This window comes from Puma concolor, chromosome E2, assembly GCF_028749965.1.
Source record: "Puma concolor isolate L17-30 chromosome E2, mPumCon1.1.hap2, whole genome shotgun sequence".
Classification (NCBI taxonomy): domain Eukaryota; kingdom Metazoa; phylum Chordata; class Mammalia; order Carnivora; family Felidae; genus Puma; species Puma concolor.
Window position 1 is genome coordinate 46875173 of NC_141681.1, and position 21854 is coordinate 46897026.

At 42.3% G+C, this 21854-nt stretch overlaps 1 protein-coding gene across 1 annotated transcript; it reads right to left on the reverse strand.

Annotated features, from left to right (window-relative positions):
* Window positions 1-7401: 7401 nt before the first annotated feature.
* LOC147573582 (uncharacterized) lies at window positions 7402-20547 on the reverse strand. The gene is made up of 5 exons (XM_086689626.1): window positions 20437-20547; window positions 18051-18218; window positions 14763-17638; window positions 14041-14300; window positions 7402-13516 (listed from the first exon to the last, which is right to left on the reverse strand). Exons 1-5 carry the CDS (start codon window positions 20545-20547, stop codon window positions 7572-7574), a joined length of 9360 nt encoding a protein of 3119 aa, XP_086545752.1. The 3' UTR covers window positions 7402-7571.
* Window positions 20548-21854: the final 1307 nt, after the last annotated feature.

Sequence of the window (21854 nt, forward strand, 5' to 3'; positions counted from 1 at the left end):
ATGCTAAATGAAATAAGAGACACTGTGTTTTCACTTAGATGCGGAATCTAAAACAAAAACAAAAACTGAATTCATGATACAGAGAACAAATTGGTGGATGCCATAGGCAAGGAGTGGGGAGTGGGTGAAATGGAAGAAGATAGCCCAATGGTACAAGCTTCCAGTTATAAGTAAGTTGTGGGGATATAATGTACAGCATGGTAACTATAGTTGACATGGTAACTATATTTGAATGCTGCTAAGCGACTAAATATTTAAAGTTCTCATCATTGGAAGAAATTTGCAATTATATGTGGTGGTGGATATTAATTATACTGATTTGGTAATCATTTCACTATATATATATATATATATATATATATATATATATATATATATATATATATATATCTCACTGTATATACACCTAAAACTAATACTATGTTATATGCCAGTTATATCTCAATTTTTTAAAAGCCCACAATGAAAGGGGTGAGTCAAAAGGATACAGGAGCCAACTAAAAAAGTTCCCAATAACTAGCACTGGAACAAATTAAGGAACAAAATACATAAAGTCATACTGGATTATAACCCAACATAAAAAGTAAATATCCAGAAGTACATAATGTAAATAAATGGTTTAATAAGTAAATGGAGGTGAATAAACAAATCTCCCATGCAGTAGAATTTCAAATAATGTATGTAGATAACTCCACCCTCAAGAACGTGCATTATAAAAACTCTCCATTCCCTGCATGTGGGCTGTGCATAATGACTTCATTCCAAAAAACACAGTATGGAAACGGGAAAAAAGAATTAACTTTACAATGGAAAAATCTGACATATATAGCCTCAGGTTATCAAGTTAACTTCATCAGTGAAATTTTATGTCTGTAGTATTCTACTTGATTTGATTTGATGAGAATGGTACTTTACTTCTGTGGTCTTCCTCCTCCCCCCAAACCCATTAACCCACAATTGAGAAAAATATCAGACAAATCAGCCTCTCATTGGAGGGACATTCTACAAAATTCCTAACTAGTATTCCTCAAAACTTCCAAGGTCATCAGAAGAAAGAAAGTTTGATAAATTGTCACAGCCAGAGGAACCTAAGGGAACATGACAACTAAATGTAACATGATGTCCTAGATGGGATACAAGAACAGGAAAAAAAAAAAAAGACATTAGGTAAAAATTAAGGAAATCTGAAAAATGTTATCAGGTTAATACTTTATCAGTATTGGTTCATTAATTGTGACAAGTGTACCATAATAAAGTAAGATAACAATAGGGAAAACTGGGTGTGTGGTTTATGTGAACAATCTCTTCTATCTTCACAACTTTTCTGTTAAAGTTTACCAACAAAAATTCAACACCCTCATGATAAAAGCTTTCAGCACACTAAGAACAGAAAGGAATTTCCTCAGCCTGATAAAAGGAATGTAGGAAAACATACAGCTAACATATTTAATGGTGAACTTTTGAACACCTTCCCCTAAGGTTGGGAATAATGTAAGAATGCCTGTTCTCACTTGTATTCAACATCATATTTGAAGTCCTAGCCAGTGTGACATTATAATAAAAAGAATAAATATGAGAAAAGATGAAATAAAACTTTTTAAAAGCAATTATAAGTTGAAGAATTTAGTTCCTTAAAAAGCTAAGTAGCTAAGTAAACAAAAAAAATGATGGTGATAAGACAAATCTCCAAATTGGGTCTCTCTGTCTTGACTGACAGCAAGTGTCCTCTGCTTACTGATATAAAACTTTTATTTGCAAATAACGTGCTTACATATGAAAATAACTCTAGAATATTTTTAGAATATTATTAATGAGTTTATCAACTTCCTAGGATATAAGGTTAATATACAAAATTCAACTATATTGCTATATTCTACCAACAATTGGAAAATGAAATGAACAATGCCATTTACCATAACATCAAAATCATCAAATTATTAGGGATTAAATCTGCCTAAAAGATGTGTTATGATCTCTATTTTGAAAACTAATTGACTATTGTTAGAATAAATCAAGGGAGACCTAAATAAGTGGGGGAGATTGCATGTTCATTGGATGGTTCAATATTCTTAAAATGTCCATTCTTCCTAAATCTATAAAATTAATGCAACCCCTTTCAAAGATTCCAGCAGCCTTTCTTGAAGAAATTACTAGTTGATTTGAAATTTTATATGGAAATGCAAAGGATCTAGAAGAGAGAAAATAATATTAAAAAAAAAAAAAGCAAAAATGGAAGACACTACCAGATCTTACCAGTCAACAATAATGAAGGTAGTATGCCATTGATTTAAGGACAAATGTTTCAATGGAACAGAGCCCTGAAATAATTACTGTCAATTAATTTTTGACAGAAGAACCAGTGCAAGTCAATGAGAAAGTTTTAACAAATGATATTTGGAACAATTAGCTATCTCTGTGGGAAAAAAGATTGAAACTTGGCATCTTACCCCATACACACAAATTTATTTGAGATCGATCATAGAGCTAAATGTTAAACCCAGAACCATAAGGTTTCTAGAAGAAAACATAGATGGATATCTTTATCATTTTGGTTGGAGAAAGCAAAATTTTCTTGAACAGGGCACAAAATGCACTAACCATGAAAGAAATGATATGTTGAACTTCATCAAAATATATCTGCTCATCATAAAACATTGGTAATAGACAAGAACATCTTTAAATCAAAATAAAAAGACAACCCAATTTAAAGGGGTGGGGCACAAATGACTTAGACACTTCACAAATGATATAAAAATGGCCAATAAGCGCTAGAAAAAAGGGGTCAACACAACTTCACTTGTTCTTAGCCAAAAGGCCGAGAAGCGATGGGGTCAACACAACTTAATCAGCACTAAGTCACAATGAAATACCTATGTCCATGAAAATTATCTATGCCTACTAGAAATAAAAGAACATGACAACGTGAAATGTTGGCAAGTATGTGGCACAACTGGAATGCTCATAAATAGCGTTGGGGAGTATAAAGTGATACCTCTTTGGGAAAATATTCTTATAAACCTAAATTCCATCCTGAAGTATTTGCCCAAGAGAAATGAAAACATCCATAGTAACACTTATCCAAGAGTGTTCATAGCAGCCTCATTCATGATACATCTACCTGGAGATAATTCAAACATCCATCAACAGAATAAATAAATCATGGTGTGTTCATACAATAAGGAAAAACTAATATGCACAATATAGATGCGTCTCAAAAAATATGTTAAGCAAAATAAGCCCCAAACAGGAGTTTACATACTTTATAATTCCATTTATATGGAATGCAAGAACGGAAAAACTAAAGGTAATAAAAGAGTGGTTACCTTCAAGGAGGGAGTTGGAAAAGTGACTGGAACAGGGCACAAAAGAACTGGAAAGGGCCATTTGGAAATATTTTACTTTGGTTTGTGTGGTTGTTACAAAGGTGTCTACAGTTGTCGAAACTCATCGAACTGAAAGTTTAATGGCTGTACCTTTCACTGCATGTTAATTACACCTCAATAAAATAATTTAAATGTTTAAAATAAAACAAAATTTTAAATACACATAAGGAGCCTTATACTTTATTTCAAAGTTTGTGAAACACAGATTTAGATTACTGCAGAAAGTCAAGACAATCACTAGAATGGACCCTAATGGTATTTTTAAAATTATACCAGCTGACCATTTCTAAAAAAAAAAATAGAAGTTCCATATGACCCAGCAATTCCACTTCTGGGTGTATACCAAAAACAATTTTAAGATCTTGAAGAGAGGTTTGTACACCCATGTTCACTGCAGCATTACAATAGCCAAAATTTGGGTGGAAGCAACCCAAGTGCCCACCAACAGATAAATGGATGGACAAAATGTGGTCTATACATACAATGGAATATTGTACACCTGCTACAACATAGATGAACCCTGAAGACAGGCACTATGCTAAGTGAAATAAGTCACAAAAGGACAAATACTTTAAGTTTCCACTCATATCAAGTACTTAGATTCATAGAGACAGAAAGCAGAATGATAGTTGCCAGGAGCTGGAGCGGTGGGGTAGGCAGAATGGGGAGTTATTATATAATGGGAATGGTTTTTTGGGTTTTTTTGTTTTTGTTTTTTTTTTTTTTTTGCTTTTGAGAGAGCTAGAGAGCAAGCACATGCAAACAGGGGACAGGCAGAGAGAGGAAGAGAAAGAATCCCAAGCAGGATCCAAGCTCTCAGTGTGGAGCCCAACGTGGGGCTCAATCTCATGAACCATGAGATCATGACCTGAGCCAAAATCATGAGTTGGACACTTATTGGGGCACCTGGGTGGCTCAGTGGGTTCAGCGTCCAACTTTGGCTCAGGTCATGATTTCACGGTTCGTGAGCTCGAGCCCCACATCGGGCTCTGGTGCTGACAGCTCAGAGCCTGGAGCCTGCTTCAGATTCTGTGTCCCCCTTTCTCTCCACCCCACCCTGCTTGTGCTCGGTCTCTGTCTTTCAAAAATGAATAAACATAAAAAAAATAAAAAAAAAAAAGAGTTGGACACTTATCTGACTGAGCCACCCAGGTGCCCCTGAGAACAGAGTTTTAATTTTGTAAGGTGAAAAACATTCTCTGGATGGACACTGGTGGTTGCACAACAACGTGAATGTATTTAATGCACTAAACTGTACACTGAAAATGGCTAAACTGGTAAATTTTGTTATGTATAATTTACCACATTTAAAAATTATTTTTAAAGTTGTTCTGATATAAATAAGTCAAGCTTAGTTTCTTCTATATGGCTCTATTATTTCTGGGATTGTAAAAAGCTTGGCAAAATTCCCTAGTGTTTAAGAAAAACAAATTTCTTCATTTCCCCGCTGTAGCAAACCTTTTAAAAAATTTTTTTTTTCTTCAACGTTTTTATTTATTTTTGGGACAGAGAGAGACAGAGCATGAACGGGGGAGGGGCAGAGAGAGAGGGAGACACAGAATCGGAAACAGGCTCCAGGCTCCGAGCCATCAGCCCAGAGCCTGACGCGGGGCTCGAACTCACAGACCGCGAGATCGTGACCTGGCTGAAGTCGGACACTTAACCGACTGCGCCACCCAGGCGCCCCTGTAGCAAACCTTTTAGTAAACTATTAATGGTTTTCCTTACAGTAAACACAATTTAATACTTTTCATCTTGTTTTCCCCCTCTTCTGGAAATACATAGGATATTTGAGGAGATATTTGATGGGGGGGGGGGGTGCTGTCTTCTTACTCACACAACACTTTTGACATCAGATGTGTGGTTTTTCCCCCACACAGACCAATTCTCCAATATGAATTTGGTGTCCTGCAGTTCAATTCTGACACTAACCAGAGTAAGCACAGACCCCCAAGGTCTCAGTCCCACAAGACTGCCCTCTGCTTCAGACCCCAATTGCAAGTAGTTGGTACCCAGGTTACCCAGAACTGTCTGACTTGGATAGAATTCATGGGCTCCCACAATCCTCCTCAGGTTCAATAATTTGCTACAACAGCTCACAGAACCCAAGAAAACAGTTTACTTACTATTGCTGGTTTATTATGAAGAATATGTTAAAGCATACAGCCAGAGAGATACATCAGGGATGCTCTGGTAGGGTCCTAAGTGAAGGAGCTTCTGCCCCATGGAGTTCGGGTGCACCACCCTCTGGCACATAGATGTGTTCACCAACCTGGAAGCTCCCTGAACCCCACACTTTGGGGGTTTTATGGAGGCTTCATCATGTAGCATGACTGATCATTAACTCAATCTCCAGCCCTTATTTAGAGAATGGGAGAGGTGGCTGAAAGCCCCAAGCTTCTATACATGGCTTGGTCTTTCTAGTGACCAGCCCCTTTCTAGGAGCCCACCAAGAATCATCTCATTAGAACAAAAAGCGTTTCCTATCTCCCAGGAGATTCCAAGGGACTTAGGAGTTCTGTGTCAGAAACAAGGGTCAAAGACCAAATATTAGCAGGAGCCAGAAGCAAAAAACATCTATATATAATTTACTGTTTCACAGGAGGGAATTCCCCCATGTGTAAGTATATGTTTTAAATCTTTGGAATTATTCAACTTATTCTGACCTTGCAGACTGCTTTTTGGGGTCTACTTCCTTCCCTGGAAGCTTGCAGTCTTCTCAAAGTTTTGTTTCTTCCCTTTTCTCCTACCCTTCCCCATTGCACTTTGTGCACCTCTCTTAAGCTCAGGGATCTCCCCTGAGCTCTGGCTCCTTCAAGGGCTTCCTGGCTCCTCTAACCTCAAAATCTGCTTCTTCTGCTCATCACTTTTATGCCTTTGCTGAGCATGGGATCTGTTCCCAGGACTTCTTAGCTTCTGTACATTGTCAACTCCAGCTGTTCCCTTTGGGCTCTCAGACCTCTCCCCTGAGATCTGTCTCTTACTCCCAAGCTTCTGATCTGGACTCCCAAACTTTTTTTTTTCCTCAGAATTTGTCACTTCCCTCAGCAGTCTGTTTTCTGATGCCCAAGATCTCTTGGGCTTCCAAGCACCTCCTTTGTGCTTGAACTCCTCCCCTACTCTTGCAGACTGTCTCCTTGAGCTCTGTTCCCTTTCTCAAGGTATCCTCAAACTCTCTTGAGGTCCCAGGCACCTCCTTTAGCCCAATACACTAAAATGGGTGTAGCCAGAATCACATTTGAGCCTCACAATGAGCCTCATTTGCACATGATAAAACTGAGGCTTACGATAAACAATTGAAAATAAAAAATAAAAAGCTGAGGCTTAGGTGAAATCACTGGCTCAAGATTATATGTCAAATTGAAAGGCAGGGATTCAAATCCTGTTTGAATCTTATAACCCACATTCTCATTCACACACTTAACTCCCATTAAAATAGCTACCTATGATAGAGAGAGAGGGAGGGAAAGGAAGGGAGAGAGAACTGTATTCCAGGAATTCTGTTGTTTCACTAAGGTAGTTGTTACTACCACCATTATACTTTGAGGAAACCAAAAGCTAAGATTAAAGAGCTAATAAATGGCAGAAAAAGAACTGGAAGGAGAGTTTTTCTGAATTCAAAGTTGGCATTCTTAATCATTATTTCACTATATTTCCCCATTATATAGATGAGAACACTAAGGCTTAGAGATGTTCAGGAACTACAGATCAAAGTTTATGAAGGGGGAAAATTATGGGTCTTCTCTGCTTCCTCTCAGACTAATGCTAAATAAATAAAAGCCCAGCTGCACCAGACACTCTCCTCCTAGGAACTTTTGAGGGAGGAAATACTAACCAAAGAAAAAAGAGTTCCAGGACAGACTTTTCTATCAAAAGTTGATCAAATGCTGGCCCCTACCCTCCAAAGGATGTACCCACTGACAAAAAACAATCAGTCCTGTGAGGACAAAGATTATCTGTTTTCTCTGTCTACTTTCTATGGGGATCCTAGGCTGGGGAAGAAAGAGAAATCAAAATGTTTGTTACAAATGAGAAATGTCATTTTATTCAGTACAAGGTAGCAGGTTTCTGGAGCCAAATGAATACAAATACTTGTTTAGGCCCACCTTGAAGTGGGTACAGGAGGCTTAAAATCTATGGCCAGGCTTATTCCCCAGCAAGGTCCCAAAGTCCTAATGTTAGGCCAAATCATAGAGTTGGAGTAGAGATGTTGGGCAGCCTCTCAATAAGGTAAGGACTGACTTGTGGTAGGCTTTTCCAGGCAAGTTCTAGGAACCCATACTGGGCAATGCCCACAGGTTGGATAGTATGCACCTTGCTCTTCCCAGGCAGAGGTACAACATCATGGAACTTGAGAGGACCTGCAGGGGCACAAGAATGACCACAAAACAGGCCACAGAACAACCGTTCACCAAGTACCAGCTCCTTGGCTTTCAGGGCCTTTTTATAGATGGTCTCTTGAGGTTGGAGTGCCTCTCTCTGCAGCAACTGTAGTAGGAGCCTCTGGATTTGGGGGGACTTAAATTGGTACAGATCCATGAGTTGGTAAAACTGTTCCATCCAAGCAGTGCGGTCTTTTGCATATCGTTGCTGCAATGTCCGCAAAACATAGTAGAGTGCCACAAATGTCTCCCATTGAGGCAGCTTTTCCTTTTTCTTAGAGACGGGCTGCGCCTTCTTCAACTTGGGCAATGTGAGGGGCCTGTCTTTTCCCTTAAAAGCTCTGAGATCCTTCTGAAACATCAATGCTAGAGTTTGTTTGTCCACAGAGTCATGGGCACCTGTGAAAATCTCGCGCGCGGTAGGATAAATGTGTTGCATTTCCATCTCTTTGACGGCATTGGATAACTGCTGTACCCGAGCACTCCTGTAAGGTTCTCCTAAAAGATGCCAGTTTATAGCCTTTGGGACTGGAATCCTCTTGATGGTTGATGGGAATACTGGTGAAGGGATGGGCAGTGCTTCCTTCTCTGCCTTGTGAAATTTGGAGAGCTCTCCTTTCTCCCTCAAGACCTGGAAGTCTTTCTGGAATATCAAGTCCAGGGATTTTATATCCACAGAGGGATAGACAGTTGTAGGAACATCCTTTGTGACTGGATAAAGGTTCAACATCTGCTTAACAGCAGAAGATAACTGTTGTGCCTGCTTCTTCCTGTAGGACTCATCTAAGAGAGGCCAACTGAGACGGTGTGGGGTTTGAGGCCTTGTGGCAGCCAATGGTAACACTGCTTCAACAACAGGGAATGGCTCTAGCCGGCTCCATTTTTCTTTTCTTCTAATTGGAGGGATCCCTTTTAAGTGCACTGGACTCAAAACATCCTTATAGGGTTGTGATATGTCTGCATGACTTACTTCTAGGTTCTTCCTGAAGTGTTTAGCAATGGTTTTAAGATTGTATAGATGCATCCATTTCAAGTATCCCTTTGAAGTGAAGTTTCTGAGGAGCTGGTGCAGTCTTTGGAAACTGTTCCTGGAAAGCTGCTCTCCCGCTTCCAGCCTTATTAAGGCATTGTTAATCCAGTCCTCATCTGAGAAGCTTGCTTCTGAGTAGCATGGCCTTTCAGCTGGTGCAGAAGTAAGGGATGGGGCTGAGGCTAGGGCTGGGCCTACTACCTGGCCCTCAGTTTTCCCCATTGGCAAATCCCGGGACTTCAAGAACCACTTCCACATGTCACCTTTGGGTCTATGTTCAGGTTTCTGTGGTTTCCTGATCATATCAGATAAATGGGACTCTGGCCTATGGAGCCCTTCTGGGATCTGGGCCTGTAAGCCTGTTCCCCTCCCTTGTAAAAACATACCCCTAGCTTTCTTCAAGAGCACATCCTCTTGTCTTCTCCAAGAACTTGTCTCAGGGTGTGCTCCAAGAAGTTGACTTTCCTGACCTTTCAAATCTAAATGATCCCCTAACACTTTCCTAGGCATTTTCTGTTTTTCCAGAGCTACTGGGAGTGGCATTTTGAAGGGGCTTTTCAGAACTGTTGGCCACATGACTTTATCCCTAAGTGTGGGATCTCTCTTTCCATCAAGCAATCTTTCTTTCTTAAACGGCATTTTCCTTATAGTTGTACCTTTTCTTTTCTCAGCAAGAGACTCATCTTCTATTGTTAGCTTTGATAAGCTCACTTCCTCCTTGGAGAGGTCTGTTTTCAATATTCCCTCTTCTGGGAGTATCACCTCCATAAGTCTGCTCTCCCCATCCTTCTGTCTTTCCTCCTCCTTCTCCCTTTTCTCTATCTTCTCCATTTCCTCCTGGCTCAGGCTCTCCTCCTCCTCCTGGCTCAGGCTCTCCTCCTCCTCCTGGCTCAGGCTCTCCTCCTCCCCCTGGCTCAGGTGCTCCTCCTCCTCCTGGCTCAGGTGCTCCTCCTCCTCCTGGCTCAGGCTCTCCTCTTCCTCCTTGCTCAGGCTCTCCTCTTCCTCCTCATTCAAGCTCTCCTCCTCCTCACTCAAGCTCTCCTTCTCCTCCTCCTCACTCAGGCTCTCCTCCTCCTCCTCACTCAGGCTCTCCTCCTCCTCATCCAGGCTCTCCTCCTCATGTGGGCCCTCTTTTTTCTTCTTACTCAGCCTCTCGTTCTCTTGAGTCAACCTCTTTCCCTTTCTCCTTCTTTGGGATGAACTTTGTTTTTTATACTTCTTAGCCAAATTCTCCTTCAATTTCTCTTCACTCAGGCTTACCTTCTTTTTCTTCTTCTTAATTACATATTTCCCTTTCTCCTTCCTGGGCAGAATCCCTTCCTTTTCTTCCTCAGTAATGCTCTCCTTCTCTTTCCCCTTCTTAGTTGGACTTTCCTTTATTTCCTTCCCAATAAAACTCTCAGATAAGCCTTCAAACAGAGTATCTCTGATATTCTCTAATAACCACTTCAGCGGAGTCTTTTTTAGTTTATTCTTCTCAATTCTCCCCAGAAGTTTCTTTAGCTGCTTTTTTCCTAACATATTTTGTTCCTGGACTTCCTTTAATATACTCTCTACCTGGACTCTATCTAATAATATCTTTCCCTGGACCTTCAGTAGTAACTTTCGGTTCTCCTTCAAGCTCTCTCCATCAGTCAGTGTTCTCTCTTTGGTGGCCAGCCTATCATCTTCTACTTTTCCCTCTTCCTGACCCAGCTCCTTCTCTTCTTTCATTATTTCCCCCTGTTCCTTAAAAAATTCCCACTTCTGGCCATCCATTTCACGCTTCCCTGTCATGAATGATCTCTCTTCCTCACATATTTCTGTTTCTTCTGGTAGCACTATACTCATTTTTCTAATTGTTTTAGCCAGGATCCTGAACAGGTTACTCTCTTTCTTCCTTATATCTTTTAAACTGGAACTAGCCTCTTTGTCTTCAGAACGAATCCCTTTCTCCATATCCAGTTTCCTCACTGCCTGTATTCTCTCCTCTTTGGTTCTTCTCCTTTTTTTCTTGGCAACACCCATCTCCTTGATCCTAATGTCATAGGCCAATTCCCTCTCTTCCTGGGACAATTCCTCTTCTTCCACAACTTCTTTCTCTTCCTCAGTTTTTTTCTTTCTCTTAGTTATGCCAATCCCCTTTCTGGCTACTGCTTTTTTTCTGTTAGCAATATGCCTCTTCTCCTTGGCCAATTCACTGTCTTTCTGGGTCAGTCTTTTCTTCAATGCTTTTTCCTCATTTTTCTGGGACTTTTTCTCCACTTCACCAGCGTGTTCCTCCCTTTCTACAAAAATTTTCTCTTTTACCCAAGCCCGTTGTTTTTTTTTATCGCTCTCGTTCTCCTCTTTCTGACCCCATATTCTCTCTTCTTGGGCCTGTATCTGCTCTTGTAGGGCTAGTTGCTCTTTTTTGTGGGTCTGTTGTTCTTTTCTGTCAGTGGCTTTCCTGTCTTTCCCAACCCATTTCTCCTCTTTCTTAGCTTGTTTTTCCCCCACCATGGCCCGTTTCTCTTTTTGAGGGAACACTTTCTCAATTTCTTCTATCTTTTTCTCTTCTCCTGGGACCAGTTTCATCTTTTCTCTGGCCCATTGTTTTTCATCCTCAGCCTGTTTCTCCACTTTTTGAGCCAATTTTTCCTCTTTCTGATCCCGTCTCTTTTCTTCCCGGGCCTGTTTCTTTTCTTCTTGTGACCATTTCTTCATCCCCCCAGCTTTTTGCTCCTCTCCTGAGTCTGCTTTCTTTTTTTCCCAGGCCCATTGCCTCTTCTCAGTCGTTTTCTCCTCTTTCTGGGCCCTTCTCTCCTTTCCCCCCTGCTTTTCCTCTTCCCCTAGGCCCAGTTTCTTTCTTTCCCAGGATAATTGTCTGTCCTTGGCTTTTTTCTCCTCTTTCTTAGCCTGCCTCTCTTTCTGGTCTTCTTTCTCCTGTTTCCCAACTTGTTTTTCATTTTCTTGGATTTGTTTCTTTTTATAGGCCTCTTTTTTCTTTTTTAACCATTTATTCTTCTCTGTCGTCAATTTAATTTCTTGCTCTGCCAAGCTGCCCCTTTCTGATGCCTGTTTTTCTTCTTCCCCAGACAGTCCCTCCTCTTCACTAGACAAATGTTCCTCTTCCTGGGCTAATTCCCCCCTTTTCTGGGCCTCTTCTTCAACATGTTTCTCTATACCTTGAATGTGTTTCTTCTTTTTGTGGGACTTTTTCTTCCTACCTTTAACTTGTTTCTTTAAGTCCAGAATTAGTTCCTCTTCATCCCAGGCCAGTTCCTCTTCTTCCTCACTTGGCTCTTCCTCACTGAACTCCTTCTCTTCCTCACAGGGCTCCTCCTCTTCCTCACTCAGCTCCTCGTCTTCCTCACCCAGCTCTTCCTCTTCCTGGGACAATTTCCTCTCTCCCCAGACAGGCAACACCTCTTCCTGGGGCCACATGTCTTCTTCATGGGCCATCATAATCTTCTCCCAGTCCCACTTACTCCTTTTCAGGGCTGCCCTCCCCTCTTTCTGGGTCACTCTCTTTCTTTCCCCTAGTCGTTTTTTCCCTTTTCCAGTATCTTTCTTTTCTCCTAAAACTAACTTCTGCTCTTCCTTGGTTAATGTCTTTTGTGGATAAGCCAGTAGTTTTTCCTCCCAAGCTATTTTTTCTTTCTGATGAGTCAGTTTCTTCATATCCTGGATCAGTTTCTCCTTACCCTGAATTAATTTCTTCTCTGGCTTACTCAGTTTCCTTTCTTCCTCAGCTATTTTCCCATCTTGCCTGGCCAGTCCCCGTGCTTCTTTTTTTAATTTCCTTTTCTGTAAGGCTAGTTTATCTAAGAAAGCAACTTTCTTTTTCTTGACTTGAGAAAGGGCCTTGTCCTTCTCTAATGCTTCTTTTCCCCTTTGTCTTCCCAACTCTGTCACTTCTTCCTCGACAATCTCTTTATCCACCTTTTCTGTTATAGTGGATGGTTCTTCTACCACTCTTTCCTCCAATTCTGAGGAGTCCTTTAAAAGGGGGCAGATCTTTTGGAATAGATCCCAACTGGGCTCTTGGGGAGCAAGAATCACCCGAGCCAAGTCCACCAATTCTTGACCCAGATCCCTTAACATTCCTGGATGGGAACTTGCTATCCTTGAGGTGGCAAGATAGCAAATATCATTCCGCCAAGACCTGGTGTCTGATTCACCCGTGTGTCCAGGGGCACCAGTCAAACCTTGGTCACCCTTTCCAAGTTTCTTCCTTGTATCTTTTTCTTGTTCAGCAATCTGCATGACTTTTTCTTTGGGCTCTTCTGCAGTCGTCTTTGAAATATCCTTCAAATTTTCTTTCTGTTTCAACTTCGCAGCTACTTTTTCATGGCTTTTTTCCACTGCCCTTTCCCAGAGTCTTTTCATGAGTTCTTGTCTTTCCAGCTTAGGGAATATCTCTCCATAATCTTTCATGTCATGTTGATCTATGGCCCTTATAATCTGTGTGGCTTCCACTGCCTCTGTGACTGCCATGTGGCCTCTTCCTTCTTCTGTGGCTTCCATAGCTTCTGTAGCTTCTGTCATGACCTCCTTTGATTCAGCAACCTCTTCAGATGTGGCTGGGCTGAAAGTACTTAGTGGCAGCTCTGGCTCTAAGGCAACATCCTCAGTGTCAATTAGCTCTGATTTCTTGGCCTCTCTCTGTTCACCTTCATCCTCTGAAGGCACCAACATAGAGCTAAATTTTACAAGCTCTGTCTCTCTCTTCTTTCTGGAAACTCTCAGGTCCTTTTTAACTGCAGAGATATTGAGGAAAATATTTAAGAAAAAACAGAGGCCCTGAGTGGTAACCTTTGTAATATACAGTTCAATGAACTTCCATAAGAAGTACAGAGGCAAAGAGGACTGAGGCTTTATGGCACAGAAATGCTTGTCATTTTATCCCAGCTTCCATATCCTGAAGAAATAAGACCTTGCTATTTGTTGTGGTATATGTGTTTCCTTCCCAGGAAGGTTACTTTCTATGGAAAAGAATCTCTACGTAATTATGTTCCCACTGATATAATTTCAGATATCTTTTTTTAATGTTTATTTATTTTTGAAAGAGAGAGGAGGACAGAGGATCTGAAGTGGGCACCGTGCTGACAGCAGAGAGCCCTACGCAGGGCTCGAACGAGATCATGACCTGAGCTGAAGTCAGATGCTCAACTGACTGAACCACCCAGGTATCCCCATTTTAGATATCTTGGCCTTACTGACCCTGTCTTTTGGTGTCCTAAGGTGGGCTCCAAATATACCCCATTTATTACCCCATACATACTAAGACTTTCTCTCTTTTCTTGAACATATGTCATTCTTTTCTTTCGTTTGGTGATCTCTTCAGGTATGAATGTTCGTTTGACAAAGGTCTCAGGTTCACCATCCATTGATATGTCTAAAGAAAAAGGAGGTTGTTGGTCTCTGTGTGACAAGGTCAGGTTTTCATTTAGCTGCTGCTCCACCCGTGTAAGCAGGCACTGGAGGTCGTTAGCTTGGATCCCCAGCAGCTGGTCCAGAGAGGTTTCTCCAATAAGTTCCCGCCTATAAAAGTCAAGAGGAAAAAAGGATGATACCAAGCCAGTGATAAAACTAGATTTGAAGAAGAAGGAGGAAGAGGAGGGAAGGAAGAAAGGAAGACAGGGAGAAGGAGGAGGAGGAGGAGAAGAAGAAATTACAATTGAAGAGGCAGAGATAAAGTGGCCATTTAGGACAGAGTAGTCTGAAGTAAAGGGTTCGTAAAGAAGAAAGGATCAAAGATAGCAAAGAATCAAGTCATCAGGGAGATAAAAGATATTTTTTTGGTTGGAAGGTTTGTAGACTTGAGTCTCGAGGAATCTTAAGGATCAGAAGAAGGGTAAGCACTGGGGAGAAAAGCAAAGAGAAACAAAGAACATAGTAGGAGGAAAAGAATAGAAAGGGTTATAGAAAAGGAGAATAAGCAACCAGATTCTGGAGGTTAGGAGCTAGAAAAAACAGAAGGGGGAAAGCCACTACACAACTTACTGCATTTTTTGGAGGGTTTCTTGTTCCTTCAGCAGGCCTACCAGCATGCTCTTACTTTGGATGCCTGTGACTCTTACCATAAGGTACAAAGCCTTAGCCCGCACATTTTCATCACTGTCCATCAATCCCAGACTCAGTGGAACAGCAAAGAGATGGCTCATGATGCCAAGCATATCTAGCCCCTCCCAGGCTAGCTCACGGATGCATGGGTTGGGATGGAGTGTATCTTCCAGCAGGCGACAGGCAGTCTCAGAGCACAACCTTGGAGATACTTGGTAAGTGGCAAAAATTTGTGCCAGGGCACTAGTATATGTTGTGTACTGGTCTATAGAACAGTAAACTGTGAGGCTGAGGATTGCCTCAATTAAATTATTTAGAAGTCCTTCATCAAGTTTTCTTCCTGCCCAATTTCGGTTTATCAAGCTTGTTAGAACATCATAGAATGTTCGTTTCCACCACTTGGATTTATCCCTCTCTCTCCTCATTGAGATGTTCTCTTCTGATAGAGGCATAGGTGACAGTGTCTGGCGTCTGATGGGTTCAGTCATGTCCCAGTCTGTATCTCGGTAGGATGAGTACAGGTCATGGCGTAAGAAGACTGGGGTACCGTCAGGCCAAAGGCAGGCACGGATAACTGAGTTGGGGATGTAGCCATCAGGAGCAAAGGGCCATTGCCGCCCTTTACCAAAGAAGCCATGCAGTTTATGATAGGGGTTCAACCCATTCCAGCCAGCCAGCCGTAGTTGAGCAGGAACCACATGTGGGGGATGATTATGCTTGGGGTCAAGAATAGAAAAAGCAATATCCTTATCCTCCAAAAAATGTAATTTGGGTTCCACTTGAATCAGAGAAGGCATACGTCTCTCTTCCTCTACAACATGGGGCACAGTATTGTCAAAGGCAATGACCCGTTTGTTAACAAGGGCCTCTAGCCCCTGTAATTCCTGCAGCCCTTGTCCAAGATAGACAAATTTGGGTACAAGTACTATTTCAAAAGAAAAGAAGAAGCTAGGCAGAAAGAGTTTAGGGTCTTCTTGTATTTCATCTGCATTATTTAGGATAGCTAGGTGAATCAGCCGAGCAGGAGGGAGCAATTTTAAGCATGATACCAGGTAAAGACTCTGGTTGAAAGTCAAAAGCAGGTCACCCCGATTACTGGCAAAGCAGAGTGGACCAAAATGCAGTGCTGAATCCAACTCAGTTATGAGTCTACCATGGAAGTCCCAGATCCGGACTGAGCCGTCAATGCCCCCTGTGACAAAAAGTTTCAGGGAGGAGCAGACATCAAATGAAGTGATGGCACACCGGTGCAGGCATTTTGTCTCTTCAAACATAGAGCTTTGTTTTGATTCTGCAGATTGCAGAAAATCTTGATAGTGCCAGAGACGCCAGCAGTGGTTGTCAGTGATGGCACCCACAGAACCCGGCAGCAGTATCACGTGTTGCAGGGGGCAACTACAGAGAATTTTGCTTATGGACTGCAGGATTACCTTGTTCTTCCACAGCAAAGCTTCTGTCAGGTATACAGTATTATCCATGCCATAGGAACAGAGCAAGGAGTTTTCCTGGGGACCTTCCAGGGTAGACAGGGCCAAAACTGCCCCAGAATGAACAGTCTTTTCTATTCGGGCATAGCTATAGTGGGAGAGGATTCTCACAATGCCACTGTCATGCCCACAGAACATCAGTCCTACTAGGCCCATACCCAAATGGGACTGTGCATAGGCCAGGCAACTTACTCTGTCCCTAGAGTTTACTGAAGTGCATACCATATACTTGGCTGTGCAAGGCGAGCGCGTTGCATCAAACACCAGCACCTCTGAGCTGCCTGTTGCCACAAAGAGCTCCTCATTGTCTGGGTCATAGGCCCAAGCCACAGCCTTATCCATGACAAGCAGAGGCCAGGTGAGAACCAGGAGATCTCCTGTCACTGGAGACAGGAAGCGCAACAAACCATCCTTAGTGGCACACAGGATCCGAGTCCAATTTCGGCCACAGCAGACCCGGTGCACCTGCTCAGGAGCAGAACCACAGACATTGAAGAGGCTATAAAAATAAGGCAGGTGGTGCAGTGAGAAAGCGTGGGTAGTCTGGCAGAAAAAAGTGGTGTTATCAATAAACTGCAGTTGCCGCAGACCCTCACCAATATCCAGCTGCCGCAGCAAGTTCCCAACAGCAAGGTTCCATTCCCTTACTGTGCCTTCTCGGCCTGCTGTCAGTAAGGTGTGGATCTCTGGCCGGCTGTGAATGCATATAACTGATGAGGAATGGGCCTGGAAGCTGTGGAGGAAGTTACCCTGGTCTAGACCCCAAGCATGGATCTCTCCATCCTTGTTTCCAGCATAGAAATATCCCTGAGAGACACAAGTGAAGGAGCAGGTGATGGAAGAGCCACTGCCTATGGGAGTGAACTTTCTTACCTCTTTCAGCTGGCCCTGACCCTGGTGGGTGAAGACCCTTACCTTATTCTCACAAAGGGCCAGGAGAGACCCCTTGGGGCCATTCAGGGAAAAGCCCTGTACAAGCTCATGACCAGACATGGGCACTGTTTGTGCCATCTGGAGGTCCCTGCCATTTGGTAAGATAAGCCAGGTAACCACAGCCCCCAAGGTACCAGACAGCAGCACCTCCGTTTCTGGGTCATAGCAGAGGCAGCTGATGAAGAAACGACAGGGCACTGTGCCCAGGGATATGAATGCTCGATGGTGATCTCCAAAGAGCCACAGGTGCATGTCACCACAGTAAGCAACTAACATGTGGTAGGAACCTGTGTGGACCATTGCTTCAATGGGCGGTACTTGATCCATCACACAAAACATCATCTTCTCCATTGTTCCTTCTGCTTCTGTATCTTTCTTCTGTATCCAAAGTACTGCCTAGAAGAGGATGAGAGATGAAAGTTGGACCATGGAGGCAGATGATCTCCCAAGAGTAAGGGGTATGAAGGGTTGAATGTTTAGATCGCTGTTCCCTCTTGTAAGACTAAGGAAAGACCGAAGAACTTAACTTTGGGAGTTTCCTAATACTAGGATTTGGGTATGGGATAGAAACATGATTCTTAAGGCTCTTTCCTTGGCCTTCAGTCTGCTTTCTAAGGAATATGAATTCTCTGGACCTGAAACTACAGGTGAAAAAGATCACTGCATCCAGGTCAGATTGAGAAACGGAGATAGATATTAAAATGAGCTAACTCAGAATCCCCCTCATCATTCTGAGATGAGGACAGTTGAGGTATGATGAATATAAAGTGGATTAAGAAGGAGGAAAAAAAAAGGGAGGTAGCTTTACCTGTATTTGGTTTGAATCTGGTTCCACCCAGTTTAAGGAGACGAAATAGTTGATGTTGATGGAGTAGAAGCAGATGAAAGGCTTGCTCTGGGGATGGTGAGGCTCCTGGTACAGAGTCTCAGGCCAGTCACTCAGTACAATCACCTCATTCTTTGGTTTCTCAGCAGACTGAGAGAGAAGAGGCCTGTTAAAAGGCCTAAGCCGCCACTCACTCATTCATTTAATAAATATTTATTGAGGATTAGCGGACATTTGTTGTTTTTTCATTAACCAACATTTATTTACCCTACCACTGGAAAGCACTATTTGGGGGAGTCATCCCTGCCTCACCCTCACCCACATCTTAATTCAAAGTACCTCCCAGCCTTTCTCAACCAAGTTTCCGTAAGAAGTAAGCCCTAATGTCCTAAAGTATCCATTCTACATGAGGCATTAATTTCTCCCCTATGCATCTAGAATGTTACTAGTTATGTATCATCCTTAAGAGAAATGAGAAAATAGCCCCTCAAATCTGTTTTCCATGGTTCAGGTGAGGAACACTTGAGAAAGGGTGGTATGTTCTAGTACACACACTGGGGATATGATGCTGAGCAGGAGAGACATGGCCTTAGCTTTCAAAAGATAAGAGTCCGGGGCGCCTGGGTGGTGCAGTCGGTTGAGCGTCCGACTTCAGCTCAGGTCACGATCTCGCGGTCCGTGGGTTCGAGCCCCGCGTCAGGCTCTGGGCTGATGGCTCAGAGCCTGGAGCCTGTTTCCGATTCTGTGTCTCCCTCTCTCTCTGCCCCTCCCCCGTTCATGCTCTGTCTCTCTCTGTCCCCCAAAAAATAAATAAACGTTGAAAAAAAAATTTGAAAAAGATAAGAGTCCAGTGAGGGAAACAGGCATTACATAAACAATTAACAAATGTCTGTACAAAACAAATAAGTACTTCCAAAGAAAGGAATACAATCCTATATGAGTAAGACAAAACAATCCAACCTTGGCAAATACTCTACCTCAGTTGGAACAACTCTTCAAAGTCCCTGCCTATACCCAAAGGACCACTCCTGTCAGCGTCACACTCATGATACACTCCCTATGGGAAACTCGTACTTCACAGACTTAGAATGCCCATGGCATGCCCGTGGGCATCAGAGCTAGACACTTTGGCATGTCCCTCTTTCACTATTCCGATATGCATCCAAGGAAAACGTGTGCTATTCACAACATGGAGTGCTTCAGCTCTAACATTCTGTATTCTAACCCCATAGGGTGTGTGTGTGTGTGTGTGTGGTGTATTAAGGACGATATATGTCTTTCAACATGTTCACAGTAGGACATGTCCAACATACACTATCTTCCAATAACAGAGTTTATATCTAGGACATAAGGACATGAACTCCTTGTAGGGATCAGCCAAAACCGAGGCTCATAAGTCTACTTCTGAGGTCCCTTTCTCAGCAGTATAGCTTGTGCTATACTGCCTCTTGAACACTACTCCATGAATCTAACTCCCCAAGTTTCTCTGCATCCACAAAGGACCTGAGACTATACTGAGGCAACTTAGAATCTCTTTATATTTGTCATATTCAGATCTTTGTGTGTTCTGGGAGAATACAGAACACAATGCTGGAGACAGCTTCCACTGCCATTGCTGGTTCAGTGACAGCAGCAGAGTTGAGAGAAAGGATGCTGGTATCTGAGCTCTCAATCTCCCATCCCTCTTCATTGAATCAGAAGGCTAATTTACAAACCCCTTACTCCATTAATTACCATTCCTCTCCTCCTTTTATGTACAAATGATTCACTTACTGACTCAACAGTATAAAGGGTTTTCTCAGGAAGACTCTAAAAGACTATCTTAAACCCAAGTATCTGTGCCTAGAAGTACTGTTGCCTACTGTGTATCAATCCTCCTCCTTCTATCCCAGTAAAACTCAGCTCTTGTTTAGGGTGATCATGGCCCCAGAAATTCTGGCAATACAGAGTGGCAACTGTAGCACTCTAAGGCTGGCACAGCTCTGTACTTTCTGACCTTCTCTCTTCTACCTACTTGCAATTTAAAGCTGATACCTGGAAGTACAGGAACTGTCCTGCAACCTTAAGATGATAAGCTAAAATATTAAGGATAGCGAAAAGAAAGAAAAAGAACATGGGTCCTTGACATGTAAATACAAAGGTATCTCCTGCTTCTTTAATCCATGTGAACTCACTTTTTGGTTTTGTTTTGTTTTGTTCCCAGCATAATGTGTTTTAACTGTTATCATCTTAGTTTAGAGAGAGGAATTGTTTAGGGGTATGGAAGGGCTCCTCCCAAGGAGGAGCTCACATGCTGCCCAGGAACAGGCTGCCCTAGCAGGGATAATTAGTCCAAGCCCACCAGGTGCTGATCTCACATACACGTCACCTTTAGATCCTTCAGCATATTATTTATGAAGAGTTTCAAGTCCTTCCACTCAGGAATAAGTCTGGGTGACGGTGCCGTCTTTGTGACATTCCAGCACTTTACAGACATCATGGCTCACAGAACCTGTGGGACGTAAACATGACTTAATCACATCTGATGTGAGACTGGAAATTGAGGGAACTGAGAGAGGGAAGAGCAACAGGGAAAGTGAGAGAAGGGGAGAAGCAAAAGCATTAGGAATAGAAGAACCTCTCTTATTTCAGAAAGATTGGAGTGACAATGAACTACTGACACTTGCAGCAATGGGGATGAATCTCAAAAACATTGGTGAGGGGAAGCCAGACACAAAAGAATGGGTACTACATGATTCCATTTAGATGAAATTCTAGCAAAGAGTAATCTGACCTATAGGGACAGAGCAGATCAGTGGTTACCTGGGTCTGAGAGACTGGGAGATTCCTGAGAAAGGGTAATAGGGGATTTTTTGTAGAAGTGAATGGAATCTTCTATATCTTGGTGGTTATATGAGTACACAAATTTGTCACAAGTCATCGAAACATACACTCAAAATGGGCCCACTTTATTAGATGTAAATTATACCTAATAAAATTGATTTTTAAAAGAGGATAGGAGTGGAGTGGGAGTTTTAGGAAGTCTAGAAATGGAAAAAATGTGGCAAAAGAAAGCTGTCAGGTGAGCTTAGGTGAATCAGTTGCAGCACAGTTGAAAGAATACATGAGCCTGGCTTTGCAACCCTTCCTTTCTAAAAAAAAATTTTTTTTAATGTTTATTTATTTTTGAGAGAGAGAGCGTGAGAGGGGAAGGGGCAGAGAGAGAGGGAGACACAGAATCCGAAGCAGGCTCCAGGCTCTGAGCAGGCAGCACAGAGCCTGATGCAGGGCTTGAACCCACAAACCGTGAGATCATGAGCTGAAGTCAGATGCTTAACCACTTAACCAACTAAGCTACCCAGGCACCCCCGCCCTTTCTTTTTTTATTAAGATTTTATTTTTTAAAGTACTCTCTGCACGCAGCATGGGGCTAGAATTCACAACCTTGAGATGAAGAGTTGCATGCTCCATGGACGTGAGCCAGCCAGGAGCCCCACCTTCCTTAATTCTCTTCATTGTGATGCTCATTGTTGTATATACAGTTTTTAGACTTAATTATATCTATCCTACTTTACTACTGAAGACTTTATGTATATAAGTCACTCACATGTTCAACAAATGTTTATTTGATGTTCATTATATGCCAGGCCTCTCAACCTAAAGCTGGAGATAAAGCGAGGAACAAGAATGATTATCTGCCCGCCTGGAGTTTACTATCTAATATGGAAGGCAGATACTCAACAAGTTAAAATAGATGTCAGGTTCTGGCCAGATGCCAGAATAAAATAACCTGAAAGTCTCCCACTT

Coding starts and splice junctions, on each gene's coding strand:
- LOC147573582 (XM_086689626.1), bottom strand. CDS start 20,547: ATGATGTCTGTAAAGTGCTGGAATGTCACAAAGACGGCACCGTCACCC. Junction 18,219..20,436: donor ATATGCTGAAGGATCTAAAG/GTGACGTGTATG, acceptor CTTCTCTCTCAG/TCTGCTGAGAAACCAAAGAA. Junction 13,517..14,040: donor AGAAAAGAGAGAAAGTCTTA/GTATGTATGGGG, acceptor ATATCTCTGCAG/TTAAAAAGGACCTGAGAGTT.